The sequence below is a fragment of the Meriones unguiculatus genome, chromosome 16 (assembly GCF_030254825.1).
Source record: "Meriones unguiculatus strain TT.TT164.6M chromosome 16, Bangor_MerUng_6.1, whole genome shotgun sequence".
NCBI lineage: Eukaryota > Metazoa > Chordata > Mammalia > Rodentia > Muridae > Meriones > Meriones unguiculatus.
The window spans coordinates 9448795-9467293 of NC_083363.1; the positions used below are offsets into that span (position 1 = coordinate 9448795).

Consider the following 18499-nt stretch of genomic DNA (forward strand, 5'->3'; position numbering starts at 1 on the left):
CAACAACTGGTTTTCCCAGAGTAAAGATCAAGATACCTTTTGCAAACAAGTATTTAACTAAACCGAAGAGACAGCTTCACGAAGCTCCCCAGTGCCTAAGAAAGCGTTTGTGGGAGTCAACACCCACACCAGTGAACTGGACTGGGTCAGTCCCTCGGGCGGGTATTTGGACTGGAACAACCGAAGCTATTTCCTGAAACTTCTTTTGGGAATCACACATCTTGCACACGCTGTATTTTTTATTCCACATTACACGGGGCAGTCGACAGAGCGAGCAAACGACCCACATCCTGTGGCAGAGGGAGTTCCACAGCCTGGGACTGTCTTAGCTCGTTGTACCCTAGAGGAGAGGGGCTTTTTCTCCTCAAGGTCCCAGAGACCTGACCTGATGCTGATGTCGTGACTCACTCAGCTCCGAGGCCCTCCCCTTCCTCTCCCCCTCTTCTCCTGATCCCTCCCCTCTTTGCACCTCCCTCCCTCCCTCCCTCCACCCTCCCTGCCTCTCGACAGCCCTGGGCTCTAACTGCAGCAAGCGGAGACAGCCTCTCACTCTGCTATCACCCGGCGTCCACCCTGACCCTGGCCCGAATTTGATGGTGACCCGCAGGCCAGCCAGAAACATGAGGCTGGCCCGCGCTCTGCTGCCCCTGCTGCTGCAGGCCTTTTGGGTGGCTGCTCAGGACATCCAGGGCCCCAAAGTGATCGCCTACCAAGGTGAGTGAACCAGCTCTGGTCCCCGAGGGCAGTATTCAGCTGCCTGGAGGCCTGGAAGTAGATGGGTCCAGTGTCCCCCAGGGTACTGTCCACTGTCCTTTAGTCCCTTGTCCCTTCTTTTGTCTTAATCTTGTGGAGAGCCACCAAGAAGGGGGCTTGTTTCTTGTCCAAGCCTGCATTCTCCTCACTTCCCATCTGGAAGCAGCTGGAACACTCGGCTCCCAGCCACAAGGCCCCCGGGGTCCTGTTACTTCAAGTCTCACCATGCTAGAGAGATGACAGAGTGGGAAACTTCAGAGGGACCTACCAGTGAGGAGAGCCCGTGGCCACCATCACCGCCCTGTGTCCGTTTTCCCTCCTGAGTGAAGGACTGACCACCAAGGCCCCAGAACTGATATTCTCTCTTTGCCTAGCAGCTAGCATAGGTGGCTTGCCTTCACACCTCAGCATGAGGTCACGGCTCTGGTGGCTTTGCGTTGAACCTGAGACCATGCCGAGAAATTGTCCATCTCTCCCAGGCAGCCTCTACCCTCTATAACTGGCTAAGGCCACTGTAACCGAATGAGGCTCTATTCAAGGGACAGGACACCCTAGCACTTGGCTCTCACTCAGACCTTGCTGGGTGCTGCCCACCGGGCAGGTGAGGGGCTGGGCTGTGTGCACCGCCTGCCCAGAGCTCTGCTGGTGAGGACGGATGGTGCTTCAGGGAGCCCCTGGCCTGAATTGGGGCTGTGTGGCAGGGCCTGGTGCTCCCAGAGGGGCTCAGGGCATACACAGCTTATAGAAGGGCCCTTCCCTGCCTCAGACTGCCCTGTGGATCTATTCTTTGTGCTGGACACCTCGGAAAGCGTGGCCTTGAGGCTGATACCCTATGGGGCCCTGGTGGACAAGGTGAAGTCCTTCACCAAGCGCTTCATCGATAACCTGAGAGACAGGTAAAGTGAGCTTGCCTTGGCGTGTCCCGTATCTCTGTGGGTCTGGGGTGGGGGGAGGGACGGGGACTGGACCAGCATGCATTGCTGAGCCTTCGCTCCTTCTTTCAGAAGCTTCCCAGAACTCTGTCCCTGTGTCTATGCAGCTTAGACGGGCAGGAGGGAGGCCGAGTGAGTGTGAGAGGGAACAGCAGGAGGACTGAGGTGACAACACTGAGTGTCGAGACGTGGGGTCTCCAGACACGGACAGGAGTTTGGGTAGGGTCAGCCAGATATGTCGCTATGCCTGGTGCCTGGAGTTCTGCACCCAGGTGGACCCCACCGGTCCACAAGGGCATCTGCCTAAGCCCTAGGCCAAACACCCCCAGTTCTCAACACAGGGGCTAGGAGTGGAGGCTCAGAGCATGCTTCCTTCACGCCTTTTCTCTCTCCTCAGTGGGACACTGAGGGCAGAGGGCGTGGCTGGGGGCAGGTCTGGAGGAAGGGTGTAGACAATGAGCCTCCAACCCTAGCGGGGGCCCTGCACAGCAGTCAGTGTGACATCAGGAACTCAGCCAACACAGGACTCAACCCTGCTAACCACCCACCCAGCGCCCAGGGCCCTGCCCATGGAGACAGTGGCCTCCAGCAGACGGGCGTGACTCAGGGGCTTTGAAGATCAGCAACCTGAATTTAGTGAAAATGTCCGGGGCTGCAGGAACGAAAAGGGAGATCCAAATGCAGAAGACAGTGGGGTGCCCTCAGTCTCTTCACTCGGCTTCCTGTGTCTCACCTATGAGATGGTGGGATCACACTTCTGTTAGCTTCACTGCAGGGGTCTTGGTCCTGAAAAACCACGTGGGCCACCGTATCAGAATCTGGATTGCTGCGGGGCCAGGGCAGGGTGGAGACAACATGGATCCACTTCCGGAATCCCCGTGGTCCATTTAGAACCGGCCTGCATCTACCTCTGTCTATACCTGGCCCTTTGCAGTACAAGGGGGTCGGTGGCCCCGAGCTGGGGTCATGGAGACTGTGGTTGGTTTGTCCGGCCATACCCATTGTGCGGTCCCAGGGCAGAGACCAGCCTGTCTGTCACTGGGCTCTGGGCCACCTGCCTGTCTCAGGGATAGCAGCATGCTTGACAGCAAGTCCCTTCAGGGTTAGCATTGTCCTTGGGGTCTCTGGGCTCCCCTCACCCCATCCCATCTGTGACAGGTACTATCGGTGTGACCGCAACCTGGTTTGGAATGCGGGAGCCCTGCACTACAGTGACGAAGTGGAGATCATCCAAGGCCTCACGCGCATGCCCAGTGGCCGCGATGCGCTCAAGGCTAGCGTCGATGCTGTCAAGTACTTCGGCAAAGGCACCTACACTGACTGTGCTATTAAGAAGGGTCTGGAGGAGCTGCTCATAGGGTGAGTGGTGCAGGGCCATTCACAATGACCAAATCTGGGCCCTTCGTGACCAACCCTATCAGCCAGGACAGTCTCAAGGCCACTCTACCCACAGGCCTTCTCAACCTGTGTGCTACAGGGCCTCCTTGACCCGTTTTCGTGGCCAGGTGAACTTCCTCCAGGCTGCCCATTACCCATCATGCACTGGGCTGATGTCTAAAGACTCTACCTCAGGGAGAAAGAAGTGCCTGTAGCCACAAACCTATTCACCTTGCTAGGGACCACAGGGCCACACCCCAATCTCCCACCTATATATGTGTCTGTCCACTGTCTCCTCAACTGGTGAACTAAATGGACCTAGTCACCACCCAGAGAAAGAGGCAGCAAAGATAGAGAAGCAGACAGAGACCAAGAAAGAGATGGAGAGAGAAGCCAGTTACTGCAGCATAGCTATGCCAACGCGGCCCCAGAACTACCCAGCTGAAGTCCTTCAGCAGCAGGGAGGATGGCTTCCATTTCACTTCCTATCCTGTGTGGGTCTGAGGACCTTTCTTCATATGGCTAGGTGCCTTCCTATTATGGCCCCCATGTTGAGCTGATGGGTGAGGGCTGGCTAGAATGATACTCTCACAGGGCGCCCCGTAGTCAGTAAGGTAGGCACAAGCTGCATAGCTACCCAGCCTCCCATGGCATCAAGCTGCCCAGTTCGGCCAGCACAGGGGAGAGGTACCTGACCCCTCACTACTCCTCCCTTACCTGGCTTCGTTGAGACACTCCAGCGTTATGAGGCTGCAGGGCTAACGCTCCTTTCCAAGGCCCATGCAGCCCATCCGCACGGATGCCGATGTGCGGTGAAGTTGCACGGAATGGGCCAGGCCCTGTCTCCCGTCTGTAACCGCATGAGGTGAGACGGTTAGTGGCTGGATCACGGACATGACCTAGTAATATAGAGCATGGCTGCCATGTGCGACCTGCAGAATAAACCGGAAGGCAGGGGTTCTAGGATCTGCATGGTGTGTCCCCCAGGAGGTGGAAAAGCCCTGATGTCTGTGCTGTCCCACTCTGATCTCGTCTTTCTCAGTGAGGCCTGTTGCACTTTTTTAGGGTGAAACAACCAAAGGCTGTTTGTGGGTCCCCCTGCCTCTGACACCTATTCCCTTCTGCAGTATCCCCAGGCCACGCCTGGCCCTCCTGTTCTTAGAGGTTTGGGATCCAAGACACATTGAAATGATGCCCATTTGGGGTGCAAGCTGAGGCCTTGTGTCTTTCCTGAAAAGCGCACATCTCAAAGTGATTTTTTGGTAGATGTGTCATTCCACAAGACTTGTTACCTTATGATCAGTGGTGAATCCTCACTCCTGAGTGACAGGGGAGAGCATTGCAGAGCTGCCTTCTCCTGGACCGTCTCCTGGGCCTCTGGCCATCAGCTCTGAGGGTCTCAGCTCTGGTTCCCAGACTCTGGGCCCTAGAGAGGGGCCTTCATGCTACCCACCTCTGCAGGGGTTCCCACCTGAAGGAGAACAAATATCTGATCGTGGTGACGGATGGGCATCCTCTGGAGGGCTACAAGGAACCGTGCGGGGGCCTGGAAGATGCAGTCAATGAGGCCAAACACCTGGGCATCAAAGTCTTCTCTGTGGCCATCACGCCGGACCACCTAGTAAGACTCTCACCTCCTCTTATACCCTGGACACATGTGTTTCAAGGTCTCCCACCTGCTGGGTCCCTGATGGTGGCGACACCCCAGTAGACAGTCCTAGCCCTTCAAAGGGCCAACTCCACCCCACCGAGGAGCTTGGGTAATCCTGTGCAGGCTCTGCAACCACCACCCAGTTCACAGTGGTGCACGGCCCTGAGAAGGCGGTTCATTCTCCAACCCTCCTTGTGCCCAGGAGCCGCGTCTAAGCATCATTGCCACGGACCACACCTACCGGCGCAACTTCACAGCAGCTGACTGGGGGCAGAGCCGAGACGCAGAGGAAACCATCAGCCAGACCATCGAAACCATTGTGGACATGATTGTGAGCACCGACATCTTCGGGGAGGGGACCCTGGGAAGGGAGGCTGTGCCCAGAGGAAAGAGTAACTCACTCTTCCGTTTTCGTTTCAGAAAAATAACGTGGAGCAAGTGGTAAGTGCTCTCCTCTGAGCCATGCGAATCAGAGCCTGTGTCTCACGCCGGTCCTCGCTCTGGCACTGTGCCCCCTGTTGGAGTGTGTGTCCCGGGGCCCTTCCCTGTCCTGGCTGGGACACCCATCCCCTGCATTTGTACTCTCACTGATTTCCTGTCCTATCCCTTTCTTCCACAGTGCTGTACCTTTGAATGCCAGGTAAGTGTGGCCCATCCCCCACCCCTCACCCCTGCTGGACCCTTGACTCTTGTCTAGGGTCCCGAGATAAACTGGATCTCTCTTGTTTCTTTCAGGCTGCCAGAGGACCTCCAGGGCCCCGAGGAGACCCTGGGTATGAGGTGAGTGGCTGAAATTGCCTTGCTTATATTGGAACGGGGCCATTGGAAGCCATAAGTCTGTGTCCACTTCCTTGGGCTCCTTGTACACTCAACAGTGGCTGGGCAGGTGCCTTTGTTCAGGGAGAAAGTCCAGGCATGTGCTTAACCTGGGTTTGGGAGCTGGGGTTGCAGAGCCTTCTCCTCATGATCTAGAATGTTGCCTACAGGCTCAAGGGTCAGCTTGGCGTCTGCTTGAGGCCAAGCTGGGGGAGTTGGAAATGAAACTTGGGGCCCAAGCCTCAGTGTGACTTGCGTGGGACAGATCTGAACACCATGGGAGATGCTCGCTCCGTGTCAGTTCCTAAAGGTCAGGTCTAGGGTGGTTCTCCTGCCACTTGGCCCTTCAGGGAGCTTCCTTGCTGTGTCTGCCTGTTCCTCTGGGCCTGAAGCAGCATACCAGCTCGGCCTTGAACACCTGTAGGCAGATGCACAGCCCTAGGCTGAAATTCAGCCAGGGTGACAGACTGTGAGGAGCCCGTGTCAGACTCTCAGGGCCCAGGCAGGCCCAAAACCACAGCCAGAAGCACTCTGGAGCCTGAATGGAACTGTTCTGAAGATCTGTTCCATGCACAAACCATCTTGCCCAGCTTTCCGGAACATATGGGTGTAGTTCCTAACCTGGCCTCCACTAAGCTGGTCTCCTCTGCTTTCCAGGGGGAACGAGGAAAGCCGGGTCTTCCCGGAGAGAAAGGAGAAGCCGGAGACCCTGTGAGTATCTGTTACTGTCTTCAAGAAGCCTGAGGCTGGGGACCTGAGCTATAGGAACTTCCAGAACAACAGCTTGGAGCTCAGAGATCACACAGATTGTCTTGTTGGCAGAGAGGTGCCCCAGGGGGCAGACCAACCAAGTCCCAGAGCCTCTGCTTTGGCCCAATCCTACCTCCTTCTAGTCCTCCTCAGGGTGTCCTAGTTCCCTTCCCTCTCCTCTGGGATACTGGGCACACCCTCTCCTCCCTCTGGGGTGTCCTGAGTTTCCTCCTGGAGTTTGCCATGAGATGCTGTCAGGGGTCCTCACAGCAGGCCACTCGAGGAGGATTCTATGTGTGCCTCTCTAGCTGCAGTGAAAGGTGAGGTAGGCTGATCAGGACCTTCCCATGCTACCCAGGGATGTTTGACTGTCTCTTGCTATGTTCCAGGGACGACCCGGGGATCTTGGACCAGTCGGGTACCAGGGTATGAAGGTATGTGTCCTTAATGCCCAGTAGGCTCTCTTGGGTGGAATGGGTCAGGACTCCCGCAGCAAGATACAAATTGCCTCGTACAACAATAATGCTTCCCCTTCCTTTTCTGTTTGATTCGTAGGGAGAAAAAGGAAGCCGTGGAGAGAAGGTGAGTAGAAGCCAGCTTTGGGGTGCGTCCTTCTGAGTACAGAGAGTTACCTTGACTGATGAGCATCACAGGGAGACAGCTAGTGTTTCTGTCAGGCAGGAGCATGGGAAATAGACCCTCCTGGCCCCCTCTGTGCCTCTGGGGGAAGGTGGCTGGTCTTCAGAGACAGGTCCCATGAGTTCTGCTACGACCTCAGGCCATCTGGATCAGAGAGGACTGGGGATGGGAAATGTCACTTTGCCTCAGTGGGCAGTTCCTGGAGACCCTCAGAGTGCAGGCCCTTCCCTCTTCCCTGCCCGTTCCGTCCCGGGTCCCCGATCTTCACGCCCATGCTCTCTTAGGTTGGTGGGATGGTGTTGCAATCACAGTGGGCCCACCATACTGCACCTCACTCTCACCTAATGGGAGAGTGAAGGTGCCGTGGGGGTGCCCTCTCGTCCAACTAGGGAGCTACCTCTTAAGCCTCTTCTTCCTGTTTCCACAGGGCTCCAGAGGACCTAAGGGCTACAAGGTGAGTGTGAATGGGTCAAGGACACAAACACTGTCCGTGGGTCAGTGCCAGGGACATTGGGTCTTCGTCTAACCTTCTTTTGTCTCACAGGGTGAGAAAGGCAAGCGTGGCATTGACGGAGTAGATGGCATGAAGGTAATCATGAGGCAGGAGGGCTGGGAGGGCGGGGCAGACTGCCTAGGAGGGGAGATAGACAAAGCCAGGGGCTGCCCTAAGGGTACAGGTGCAGTTCCCATGGTGGGCCTTCCTGGGAAACTTGGAGGTGTGAGTCAGGCGATGTTTCCTGCCAAGAGTCCGGTCCTAGTAAACCCCAAGTGATCCACTCAATTTCAGAGGGCTCCTGACCTTCCTGGGGTGGGTGGGTGAGGCTCAGATGAACAGGACAGAACACTAGTCTCCACTCAACCATTACAACCTTGACTTTTCTTTCTCCTCTTAGGGGGAGACAGGGTACCCAGGACTACCAGGCTGCAAAGGCTCGCCAGGATTCGATGTAAGTCACTTCCTTTACCACATATATTTTGGAAGCATGGGTTCTTGGAACTTGGTCCAGGCCCTGTTGTACTGTCTCCTCCCAATGGCTGAGCTGTATGCGGATTAATTTGATTCGTTTGCTCAGTCTGAGGATGGCTGCTTATCTGAGGCTCATAGGGATCTTGACTAGCTGTGACTTGCCTTTCCATCTCCCCGCCAGGGCATTCAAGGACCACCAGGTCCCAAGGGTGATGCTGGTGCCTTCGGACTGAAAGGAGAAAAGGTAGGTGACAGGGAGACTTTGACAGCTACTAAATCCTGGGTCACGCATTTCTCCTGGGATCCACAGTGTAAGGAAGAAGCCTGGTTGGGAACAGTACAGTCACAAAGTCTTGATTGGCAGACCCATCTAACACCTCAGGTCTAGACCTGAGGAGGTTTGAGGATGAGATGATCAAGGCTCTGCTATATAGCTGTGGGCAAATTGGAGGATCCTGGGATGTCAGAACAGAATATAGTCTCTAGGGCCCTACAGTTTCTACTGTCTGGACCTGTAAACCAAACATCTGTGACCTCTCTGATCTTCCTCAGGGTGAAGCTGGAGCAGATGGTGAGGCTGGGAGACCAGGGAGCTCAGGGCCACCTGGAGACGAGGTAAGATGAGGTGACATGAGATGGAATGGATGAGCCTCATGGACACTGGGTCTTGTGGTCATTCTCAACTTGTCCTCCCCCAGGGTTCACCGGGAGAGCCTGGTCCCCCCGGAGAGAAAGGAGAGGCCGGTGATGAGGTAAACACCCCCATCCTTCTCCAGCCTCCATCCCCACTTGTGGGCTGAGTGCAGGTTAGTGCACAAACTAATGGGTGCTGTTCCTCTTTGTCTCAGGGGAATGCTGGCCCGGATGGTCCCCCTGGAGAGAGGGTGAGTCAGCTGGGTGGTACTGTGCTACTGCCCTCACCATTGACAGAAAAGGCTTGGGCAGCCTGGCCCAGGCCTGCCCCCTGTAGGGCCTTCGTGCTTCTGTCTTCATGCGTTGGCTGGGCAGGAAGCCAGACCCTTGGCATTCTAGATTTCACCTTGCGTGCTGAGCTTTGGGTCTCTTGGGTGTCTGTGGAGGCAGGTGGCCTGAGGAACACAGAGGCCAGCCATGGTGCTCTGGCATGACAACACATGCAGAGATCAACAGGCCCAGCCCTCAAGCACCCACCCTTCCCAGCCGTGGATCACAGACAGCCTCATGTCTGGTTCTCTCCACACAGGGTGGCCCCGGTGAAAGAGGACCTCGGGGAACCCCTGGTGTGAGGGGCCCAAGGGGAGACCCGGTGAGTCATGCCTAGGGGCTGCCTAGGGGGAACCATGATGCCAGAGTTAAGCATAGATCATGAGGTCAGCCATGCCCCCTTATTGGTGCCTACACCTCAACCCTCCTGTTTTCCTGTGGAAGGTGGGAACTGCCCCGGGCTCTGGACATCCAAGGTAGGGCATCAGTCCAAATCCTGTCTTAGGCTTGCTCATTAGTGGGCCCATCTGGAGAAGGAGAAGCTGCATATAGGGTCAGTTTTGGTCTCCAGTTTTGAGTTCAGCAAACCCTTTCAACCCTCACAAGAGTACCTCAACCGCTGGCCCCCAAGATAGCTGGCTACTCATAGAGCAAACTGCTGATGGCCATGTGGCCTTTACCTCTACACTCATGGGCTCATTTCTCCCCAGGGTGAAGCTGGACCACAAGGTGACCAAGGAAGAGAAGGCCCCATTGGCATCCCCGGAGATTCGGTAGGAAGCCTAATATAATATAATCAAGTGATTATACCTCACACACTACTCAGTACCAAGAGCTTCTTTTGGGTCTCCAGAAATAAATGTTCCCAGTGGCTCAGCATGGCAAGGGTGGGGGTGGGCTCCTACAGATAGGTGTTCCTGGAGATGCATAGCTTCCACGGTCAGAGCTAGCCTGGGGCTGGCTGAGTATGAATATGTGTCAGAGCTCAACATGAGGCCACGGGATGTGGGACACAGACACTTGTAGACATCGAGATCTCTGCCTTAGGCGGTCATGTGCTCAGGGCCTGGTAGTATGGGGATGAGGGGGTGATAAAGACCTGACCACAACAGGGAGGGAGACTATGGCGATGAGAACAGAAGTGAGTCTCTACGCTGTGAGGTGTTTGGAGATGAGCTCTTTGAAAGCTTGGGAGACACCGGCATGAGACTGGGGGAATTAACATACAAAAGGTTCCAGCGTCGAAGGGTGTGAGTTAGATCTCCTAGAGTCCATGTTCTGCAATCCAGGGCTGGTATAACTAGGCTCAGCCCAGAGCCACTGGGGTCTTCAAGTCACCAGACCACCATCAGAAGGAAACTAGGCAGACGGGTCCTACATCTCAGGGACAGGCATAGCCTGCGTCTGGAGTTGTCTTTTTTTTGTGTCCAGACACGGTTGCCTGGTAAGAAAGGGGCAGAAGACTTAGGGAGAGAGTCCACATCATATGGAGGTCTCACCATGGCCAGAGGTGCCTCTCGAGTCCGTACAGCCATTAAGGTCTCATGGACAAAAGGACGACATCCACATACCCTGGGACCTAAAGTGAAGGCTCTAGCATGGATACCAGAGAGACATACAAGGACCCCAGCCTGATCACACCCCAGGCTGGCCACTGAGGGTTCTCTACCCCTGTGCCTAAGGCCTAAGATGACAGCGGTGGAGCCTATGGTCTGGAACTGTCAATGCTAAGGGATGGAAAACAGGTGTGACCTGGGGATGTTGAGCTGAGCTCTCATGGTTCTTAATCTCCCAGGGTGATCCTGGCCCCATTGGACCTAAAGGATACCGAGGCGATGAGGGTCCTCCAGGCCCGGAGGTAAGAACTTGAACACTCAGCACCGCTATCCACCTAAGAGGCCATCCCTCGGTGTCACCCTCAAACTACCCTAATCTTACAGTATCTCCTATACTCCCACCCCATTCCTCTGTAACTTGTCCAACCTCTCTTGCCCTAGGACAGTACCAGGGAGGATTGTTGTGGCCCAAACCCACATCGTCTATGACCTGTCTATTACTTATCCTTCTCCTTTAGGGTCCTAGAGGAGCCCCAGGACCTGCTGGGCCCCCTGGAGACCCAGGACTGATGGGTGAAAGGGTGAGTGCTTGGGAGAACAGCCCTGCTGGGCTACTGCTGTTATCAGAGACTGGCATCTAGGACTTTCTTTGCCTGTCCCCTGGGAGAGATGTTGGGCGGGGGGCAACCACTGTCAGTTCTGAAGGGTGAGGATACCTCAGCCAAGACTCTCTTGCTTGAGAGCTCAATTCAGGGCAGACCTAGAAAGGGGCTACTCCCTGGATGATATAAGGAACCCTGGGAACACTGCTGCCCCTAGCTATCTGGCCACCATCTTACATGCTGCCAGCAACTCTAATCTTCTCTCAGGGTGAAGACGGTCCACCCGGAAATGGCACAGAAGGTTTTCCCGGCTTCCCTGTGAGTGTCAGAGGTTTTCCTACATGCCACCGGGGCACCTGGATGAGTGGGCTAGACCAGAGCCATCAGTTAGTCCAGGCATTTGGACCTTGGCCTCTGGCAGCCCTGGGCCCATCCGCCTGTGGTTCTAACTTGGCTGTCCTCCCCACTGGACCCTGGTACAACCATTCTATCTTCCTTCACAGGGATACCCAGGCAACAGAGGTCCCCCTGGAATAAATGTGAGTATCCCCACCGTGCTTCTGACAGGCCACATATGACCATGCATGCCTTACAGGTGCTTATATATGACTCTGGGGTTGCATCACCCACTCCAGGGACACTCGTGCCGTGTCACATCCGCCTTCTTTGCCTTCTCTACCCCCAAGTTCCCACTAACCCATATGTTTTGTGCTCCTGCAGGGCACAAAAGGCTACCCTGGCCTCAAGGGGGATGAGGGTGAAGTCGGAGACCCCGGAGAGGATGTAAGTAGGGAGAGGTGAGGGGCAGAGCCTTTCAGGGGTGTGAATGGATTCCAAAGGCTTTGCTCACTGGGACAGTGGAGCAGTACAGGATGGAGATGTACTGTGAAGGATAGGAGCAGCTGGTACGCAAGACTGTTCCTGCTGACCCCTCGCCATTTCCTTTCAGAACAATGACATTTCACCCCGTGGGGCCAAAGGGGCAAAGGGGGTACCGAGGCCCAGAAGGACCCCAGGTAGGTGATATGGCTGTAGGGGTTGAGGGTGGAGGTGAGGCAGGGCCATATACAACAATTAAAGGCTGGAGCCAAAAGACCCAAAGGACCAGGCTTGCCCCAAGGGCTACTGGGGACACTGAGAGGTCCTCAGAGGCCACATAGTTTTAAAATCCCTGGATTCAAACTCCCCATTTAGAGTCTCTGTCTGTTCTTGCTCTGACAGGGACCTCCAGGACATGTGGGACCACCTGGGCCAGATGTAAGTAAGGTGTCTGTCAATGAGACCTCGGGGCTGCTGGCCACGGCCACGGATCTTGATGGGAGCGTTAGTGAAAAGCGTTCACAGCTGGGGGAAGCTAGGAGAGGATGCTTAGGCCACAGACACACATGGCTATAATTGAGAGGTGTGATGACTACAGGGGAGATGCAATAACTGTGGGAGATGTGACCCGGGGGTAGGGGGGAACAACACGTGGCAGCTATGAGTTAGTAATTACATCACATGTTGTATGTTCTTAGGGGGTAAAGCTAGGAACACTTGAGGCTGTGAGAAGACCCTGGATAGATCCAACTCCCAGGGGCTCCTGGGGTCTACCGAGAATGTCCTCAGCCCAAGCCATGCTAACATTCTCACTTCTCTCCCCAGGAGTGCGAGATTTTGGATATCATCATGAAAATGTGCTGTAAGTGTCTGGATCTTAGCGTAACTTTCTTAACGAGCCAGCAAGCTCCTGCTAGCCACAGAGCCCAGCATTCTGCCCTAGGAAGGTCTCAGAGGTGGGAGGTATAGGCAGGCAGGGCCTAGGCTCTACTGAGATTGGCAGTGCCCCCCGCCCCCACCATGGGAAAACCAGGGCTGGGCTACATGCCTTCTGAGATTTCAGGGCCAGAGCTAGGTGAAGCTAGGTGGGACAGGACGGGGCACCTTTAATCTGGAGCTGTGGTTTAGTGACATTTCTCCTCTCTCCTCAGCCTGCTGTGGTGAGTGGCACCTCTTCACCCTTGGGAGTGCCTGTGCAGTGTTAAGTAGACCTACTCTGGCTCTGACGTGGGCCAGCCATGCGGCAGCCATGCCCTCACCCCTCCTGCTCCATCCCAGTGAGCAGTACCCTGGAGTCATGCAGGCCCAGGACACTGCTGTTCCCTGCCCTTTCTCCCTAACATTTCAAGCAACCATCAACAGGCTGGAGCAGGAACCAGACTTCCGGGCCTGCCTTATCCACTCCTGCACGGGGTCAGGGTGAAGGGGCTCTTGTTGGCTCTAATCAAAGAAGGCCAGCCTGACAAGCCTAGCTCCCGAGGAGACGTGGGAGAAGATTCATCGCCCGCCATGTGGGGTGGAAGCCCAGAGTCCTGAGGGGAGCCTGTAGAAGGGCACTAAGGGCTGGCCCATCCCACCTCCTAGAGTGCACATGCGGCCCCATTGACATCCTCTTCGTACTGGACAGCTCTGAGAGCATTGGCCTACAGAACTTTGAGATTGCCAAGGACTTCATTATCAAGGTCATTGACCGCCTGAGCAGGGATGAGCTGGTCAAGGTAAGCGCAAGCCAACCTGGGACCACAGGTAAGGCCAACAGAGAGCTGAGTTCTTCCACCATAGCTTCTACATTCATCACTGTGTATGCTGAGTTATGTATATATTGGGCCAGTTGGAGCCTTCAATGAAGCCAAACACATCCTTAATGTCCACAAAAGATAGAGATAGATATATAGACATATAGATATATAGACATATAGACATACAGACTTATAGATACATAGATATATGGGAGGGCGATGTACAGAGCTTTGTGGATCCAGGGGGAATAGTTACAGAAGGCCCTGTGTGAATAAGCATGCAGGGTATCAGGCCTCTAGGATGAGAGGTCCTTGGAAGGCTGGGATCCTAGAACACATGGATATTGGACTCCAGACCTGATGGTGTCATTCCTACAGTTTGAGCCAGGGCAGTCACATGCGGGCGTGGTCCAGTACAGCCACAACCAGATGCAAGAGCACGTGGACATGCGGAGCCCCAACATCCGTAGTGCCCAGGACTTCAAAGAGTGAGAGTACCCCCAAGACTGCCCCACCTCCCACCCTACCCCCATCCTATAGGAGGCCTGGACCGACTAGGACCCTGATTGTGACTTTGACACTGGCTCGTCTGTCTTCTCATGCAGAGCCGTCAAGAAGCTACAGTGGATGGCCGGTGGCACGTTCACAGGAGAAGCCCTGCAGTACACCCGGGACCGACTGCTTCCGCCCACCCAGAACAACCGAATCGCTCTGGTCATCACAGATGGACGCTCTGACACTCAGCGGGACACAACACCCCTCACTGTGCTCTGTGGCTCAGACATTCAGGTGGGCAGCTGCCTAACCCCAGCAGGGACTAAATGGGGCCTCCTGCAAACACGGCGACCATCCTCAAAGGGGAGAGGGGGAGGGGAGAAAACCAGCTCATCTCTACAATCCTGCCCTCTGCAGGTAGTTTCCGTGGGCATCAAGGATGTGTTCGGCTTTGTCGCGGGCTCCGACCAGCTCAATGACATTTCCTGCCAAGGTCCAGTGTCACAAGGCCGTCCTGGTATCTCCCTGGTGAAGGAGAACTATGCAGAGCTTCTAGACGATGGATTTCTGAAGAACATCACAGCCCAGATCTGCATAGGTAGGTGCCGGGGATCAATGGGCTGGGTGGACAGTATGTCCCCTCAGCTTTCTGAGACTGTTTGGGCTAGGAACAGCCCTCAGAACGTTCCTGGCACTTCTGCCTCAAGAAAGGTTGTGACCTGGCCAGGTGGTACTATCAGCATGGCCCCTGGCTCAGCAGAGCAACATGAGGGCAGATGATCTCACACTACAGGCATGGGCCAAGGCCCTGCCCCCGACACCGTGGGCACACAGCATGTCAGCCCTGTGCCTGGTCTGATGATGTGGACATCTTGGTCAAGGGATATAGTTTGTGCCAGACTCGTGATAGGCAGTTGGTTAGCAGGTTGGCACAGAACCTGAACTTTAAACAATCTCTCCTCTTCTGAGGCTGTTTCCCCTTTTAAGAGGAGGCCACGGGCCCTACTGTGCCTTTCAGTATTTTAGAGCCAGGACCAGGAAATGGTGCTAGACACTGCGTCTTTCACAGTTAGGTACTGGTTAGGCAACTGGCCAACACAGAACTCAGAGTGGGTAAGATACACAGGGTCGTGGAGGCATGGCATTCACATCTATGTGATTTTCTTTTATAGATAAGAAGTGTCCGGATTATACCTGTCCAAGTGAGTGCAAGGATGGGGTGGGACAGGGTGGGGAAGGCAGGTCCTGATGAGGGGCCTGAGGGGCTCTGGGCCCACTCCTCTGGGAGTTGACAGCTCAGAAAATCTGGGTACCCTCTAGCCGGTCCTCTGTGGTCCATCTGTCCTCAAGCTACCATCTTTCCCCCACAGTCACATTCTCCTCCCCGGCTGACATCACCATCCTGCTAGATGGCTCAGCCAGTGTCGGCAGCCACAACTTTGAAACCACCAAGGTCTTCGCCAAGCGCCTCGCTGAGCGATTCCTGTCAGCAGGCAGGACGGATCCCTCCCAGGATGTGCGGGTGGCCGTGGTACAGTACAGTGGCCTAGGCCAGCAGCAGCCGGGGCGGGCAGCTCTTCAGTTCTTGCAGAACTACACAGTGCTGGCCAGCTCCGTGGACAGCATGGATTTCATCAATGACGCCACGGACGTCAACGACGCCTTGAGCTATGTAACTCGTTTCTACCGGGAGGCCTCATCAGGTGCCACCAAGAAGAGAGTGCTCTTGTTCTCAGACGGCAACTCGCAGGGGGCCACCGCGGAGGCCATCGAGAAGGCTGTGCAGGAGGCCCAGCGGGCAGGCATTGAGATCTTTGTGGTGGTGGTGGGACCCCAGGTGAATGAGCCCCACATCCGCGTGCTCGTCACTGGCAAGACCGCAGAGTACGACGTGGCCTTTGGTGAGCGCCACCTATTCCGTGTACCAAACTACCAGGCCCTGCTTCGTGGTGTGCTCTACCAGACAGTCTCCAGGAAGGTGGCACTGGGCTAAAGGGCCACACTCATGGTTGTGTGCATGGGGACTCACTTCAACAGGCCTTCCTGCCCTTCCCACCGCTGGCCAAACAGGAATAGGAAACGTGACCCAAATGTTCCAGGTCAACTCACTCTGCCTTAGAGGGAAAGCTGAGATGCACACTGTTGCCTTCGTATAATGTCCTCTGTGGCTCACCCGAGCTCCTATCTAAATCCCGCCCTTGATTTGTTCATCATGGCAGCCATCTTGCCGACCTTCCTGTGCATCTGGGCTGCACTCAGCCATTTCACCTTCCTCCTCGCTGCCCCTAGCCTGTTCCTGGTATCTTTACACCACCCCTGCAGTTTCTGTTTGTGTTGAGTCTTCCACACTCAAAGTGGAGCAAACCTTCTCATGAGCTCAGTTTGCTGGATCACAGCTTTGAGAAAATTGAAACCAAGAGGATTTTCAAACACAAACTTGGAGGAGACCACTCCTCTTCATCGGGTGCTTATCAGTGACCTTCGTGGACCTTGGTCCTGGCTCCTAGTGGCTCAATGTGAGCAGCAGGAAATGCTGGCTCCTGCCTCTTGTCCTTGCACTCTAAAAGCAAAGGTGCTACCTGCAAGGGCTTCACACGCAGAGAGGTTACCCTGGGCAGTTCACATTCAACTGTTCTCTAAGAGCCAACCCAGAGCTCTTTTTCCTCAAAATAGTGACTTGTCCTTCTTGTTTTTTGAAGACCCCCTCCCCTTTAGTTAGTTTTGTCATGGTTCCCCCACGCTCCAAACCAGCTTACCCTGCTAATAAAGGTTTCTGTTTTTCTCCGTGGCTCTTTCCTTTATCTACCCACACTACCCAAAACACTTGGAAAGAGAAGCCAATGCCAGACATACCACAGGGCAGAGGAGCATCTGCCCTGGCTCATAGACACTGCCCATCTGTTTCTGAGAGGAAGCATGGCACAAAGGTCTTCCCACACTTGGGAGCTGTAGCCCTGAGGAACCCAGCACCTGGCAGTGCAGAATCAAGAGACAATAGGGCTTGATGGCTTGCCCAAATAGGTAACTCTGGACCCAACTAGTTCCAACCATGTTATCCTGGTTCCAACAATATTCAACCAAACTAAATCAGATCCAACCAGAATAAACTAGACAAAATGATATCCAATGAGATTACACCAGACCTAACCAAATCCAACCTGATTAGACCATATCCAATGAGATCCAACACAACATACCAGACCCAAAAAAATACAAGCCACATGTAAATCAGATCCAACTAGATACACTAGGCCAAACTGATTAACCAGATTAAATCAGACTAAACCACATCCAACCAGATTAAAGCAAACCATATCAGATCCAACCAGATTAAATTAGAATAAATCAGAGCTAACCAGATTAAACTAGAACAAACTAGACTCAACCAGAATATGCTAGACCCAAACAGACTGCACAAATCCAAACCATATCCAAATCAGATCCAACCAGATTAAACTAGACCAAACTAGATAATAACATACCAACTCAGACCTTAGCAAATTATACCAGAACCAACTAGATCCAACCATGTTATAATAGACTAATCCATGTCCAAACAAATTAAATCAGCTCCAACCAGATTAAAACAGATCTAACCAGAAGAAGACCAAATAGACAAGTATTTATTATTTCTGGTTCTAAAAATTATCCCCAAAAGTCTATAAGGGAATCTAAAGAAGATGCCTGGATAAGTTATTAGTTACTTAGAATGAGTCTACCATGGCACTGGCTATGGCCATAGGCAGGAGATGGCCATCCTGTAGGGATGCAGATGCAGATCTGGTCAAGTAATAAAGAAAGATTGCAGCCATTACAGCCTCCACTGCCTTGTTTTCCACTCTTGAGGAGTTGTGCGGACAAGAAGTAGAATGGTTGGCCTGGGAGGCAATGGTGCCTGGGTAAAGTGTGGAGACATCCACAATGGCATACAACACACACAGCCATGAGAGCCTACCACAGGCCGTGGTATGGGGGAAAAAACACTAGACCAGTGGTTCTCAACCTGTGAGTCATGGCCTCTTGGCAAAGATTGGGGGGATGTCAAACAATCATTTCCAGGGGTTGCCCAAGACCATCAGAAAACATAAATATTTATATTACAATTCAAAACAGTAGCAAAGTTACAGTTATGAAGTAGCAATGAAAATAATTTTATGGTTGGGGGTCACCCCAACATGAGGAACTGTATTGAAGGGCCCCAGCATTAGGAAGGTTGAGAACCATTACACTAGACCCTCTCTGCTGATAGAGGGTAGGCATCTAGGCAGAACCAGAGAGAGAGAGAAAACACGGAAAAGAGCCTGAGAGAATCCACAGTGGGAGACCAAGGGGGGCTGCTGGTCTTGGCCACCCTATCTCCATTCAGACACCCAACTCTTTCCTCGGTTTCCTCATCACAAACTAGTTTAGTAACACATGGCACTCTGTAACATGGAGGAG

At 54.1% G+C, this 18499-nt stretch overlaps 1 protein-coding gene across 1 annotated transcript; it reads left to right on the forward strand.

Moving 5' to 3' along the window:
• The first annotated feature begins 485 nt into the window (after positions 1-485).
• On the forward strand, positions 486-16841 carry Col6a1 (collagen type VI alpha 1 chain). The gene is given in 36 exon segments (XM_021633132.2): positions 486-714; positions 1520-1649; positions 2844-3044; positions 4524-4683; positions 4916-5044; positions 5134-5154; positions 5333-5353; positions 5449-5493; positions 6187-6240; positions 6669-6713; positions 6835-6861; positions 7346-7372; positions 7463-7507; positions 7812-7865; positions 8067-8129; positions 8438-8500; positions 8584-8637; positions 8734-8769; positions 9108-9170; positions 9559-9621; positions 10644-10706; positions 10923-10985; positions 11274-11324; positions 11510-11545; positions 11727-11789; positions 11956-11994; positions 11996-12022; positions 12228-12263; positions 12651-12687; positions 12977-12985; positions 13410-13543; positions 13943-14052; positions 14170-14353; positions 14477-14657; positions 15232-15261; positions 15430-16841. Coding segments are annotated over 36 exon segments (3108 nt in total). The 5' UTR covers positions 486-593; the 3' UTR covers positions 16053-16841.
• Positions 16842-18499: the final 1658 nt, after the last annotated feature.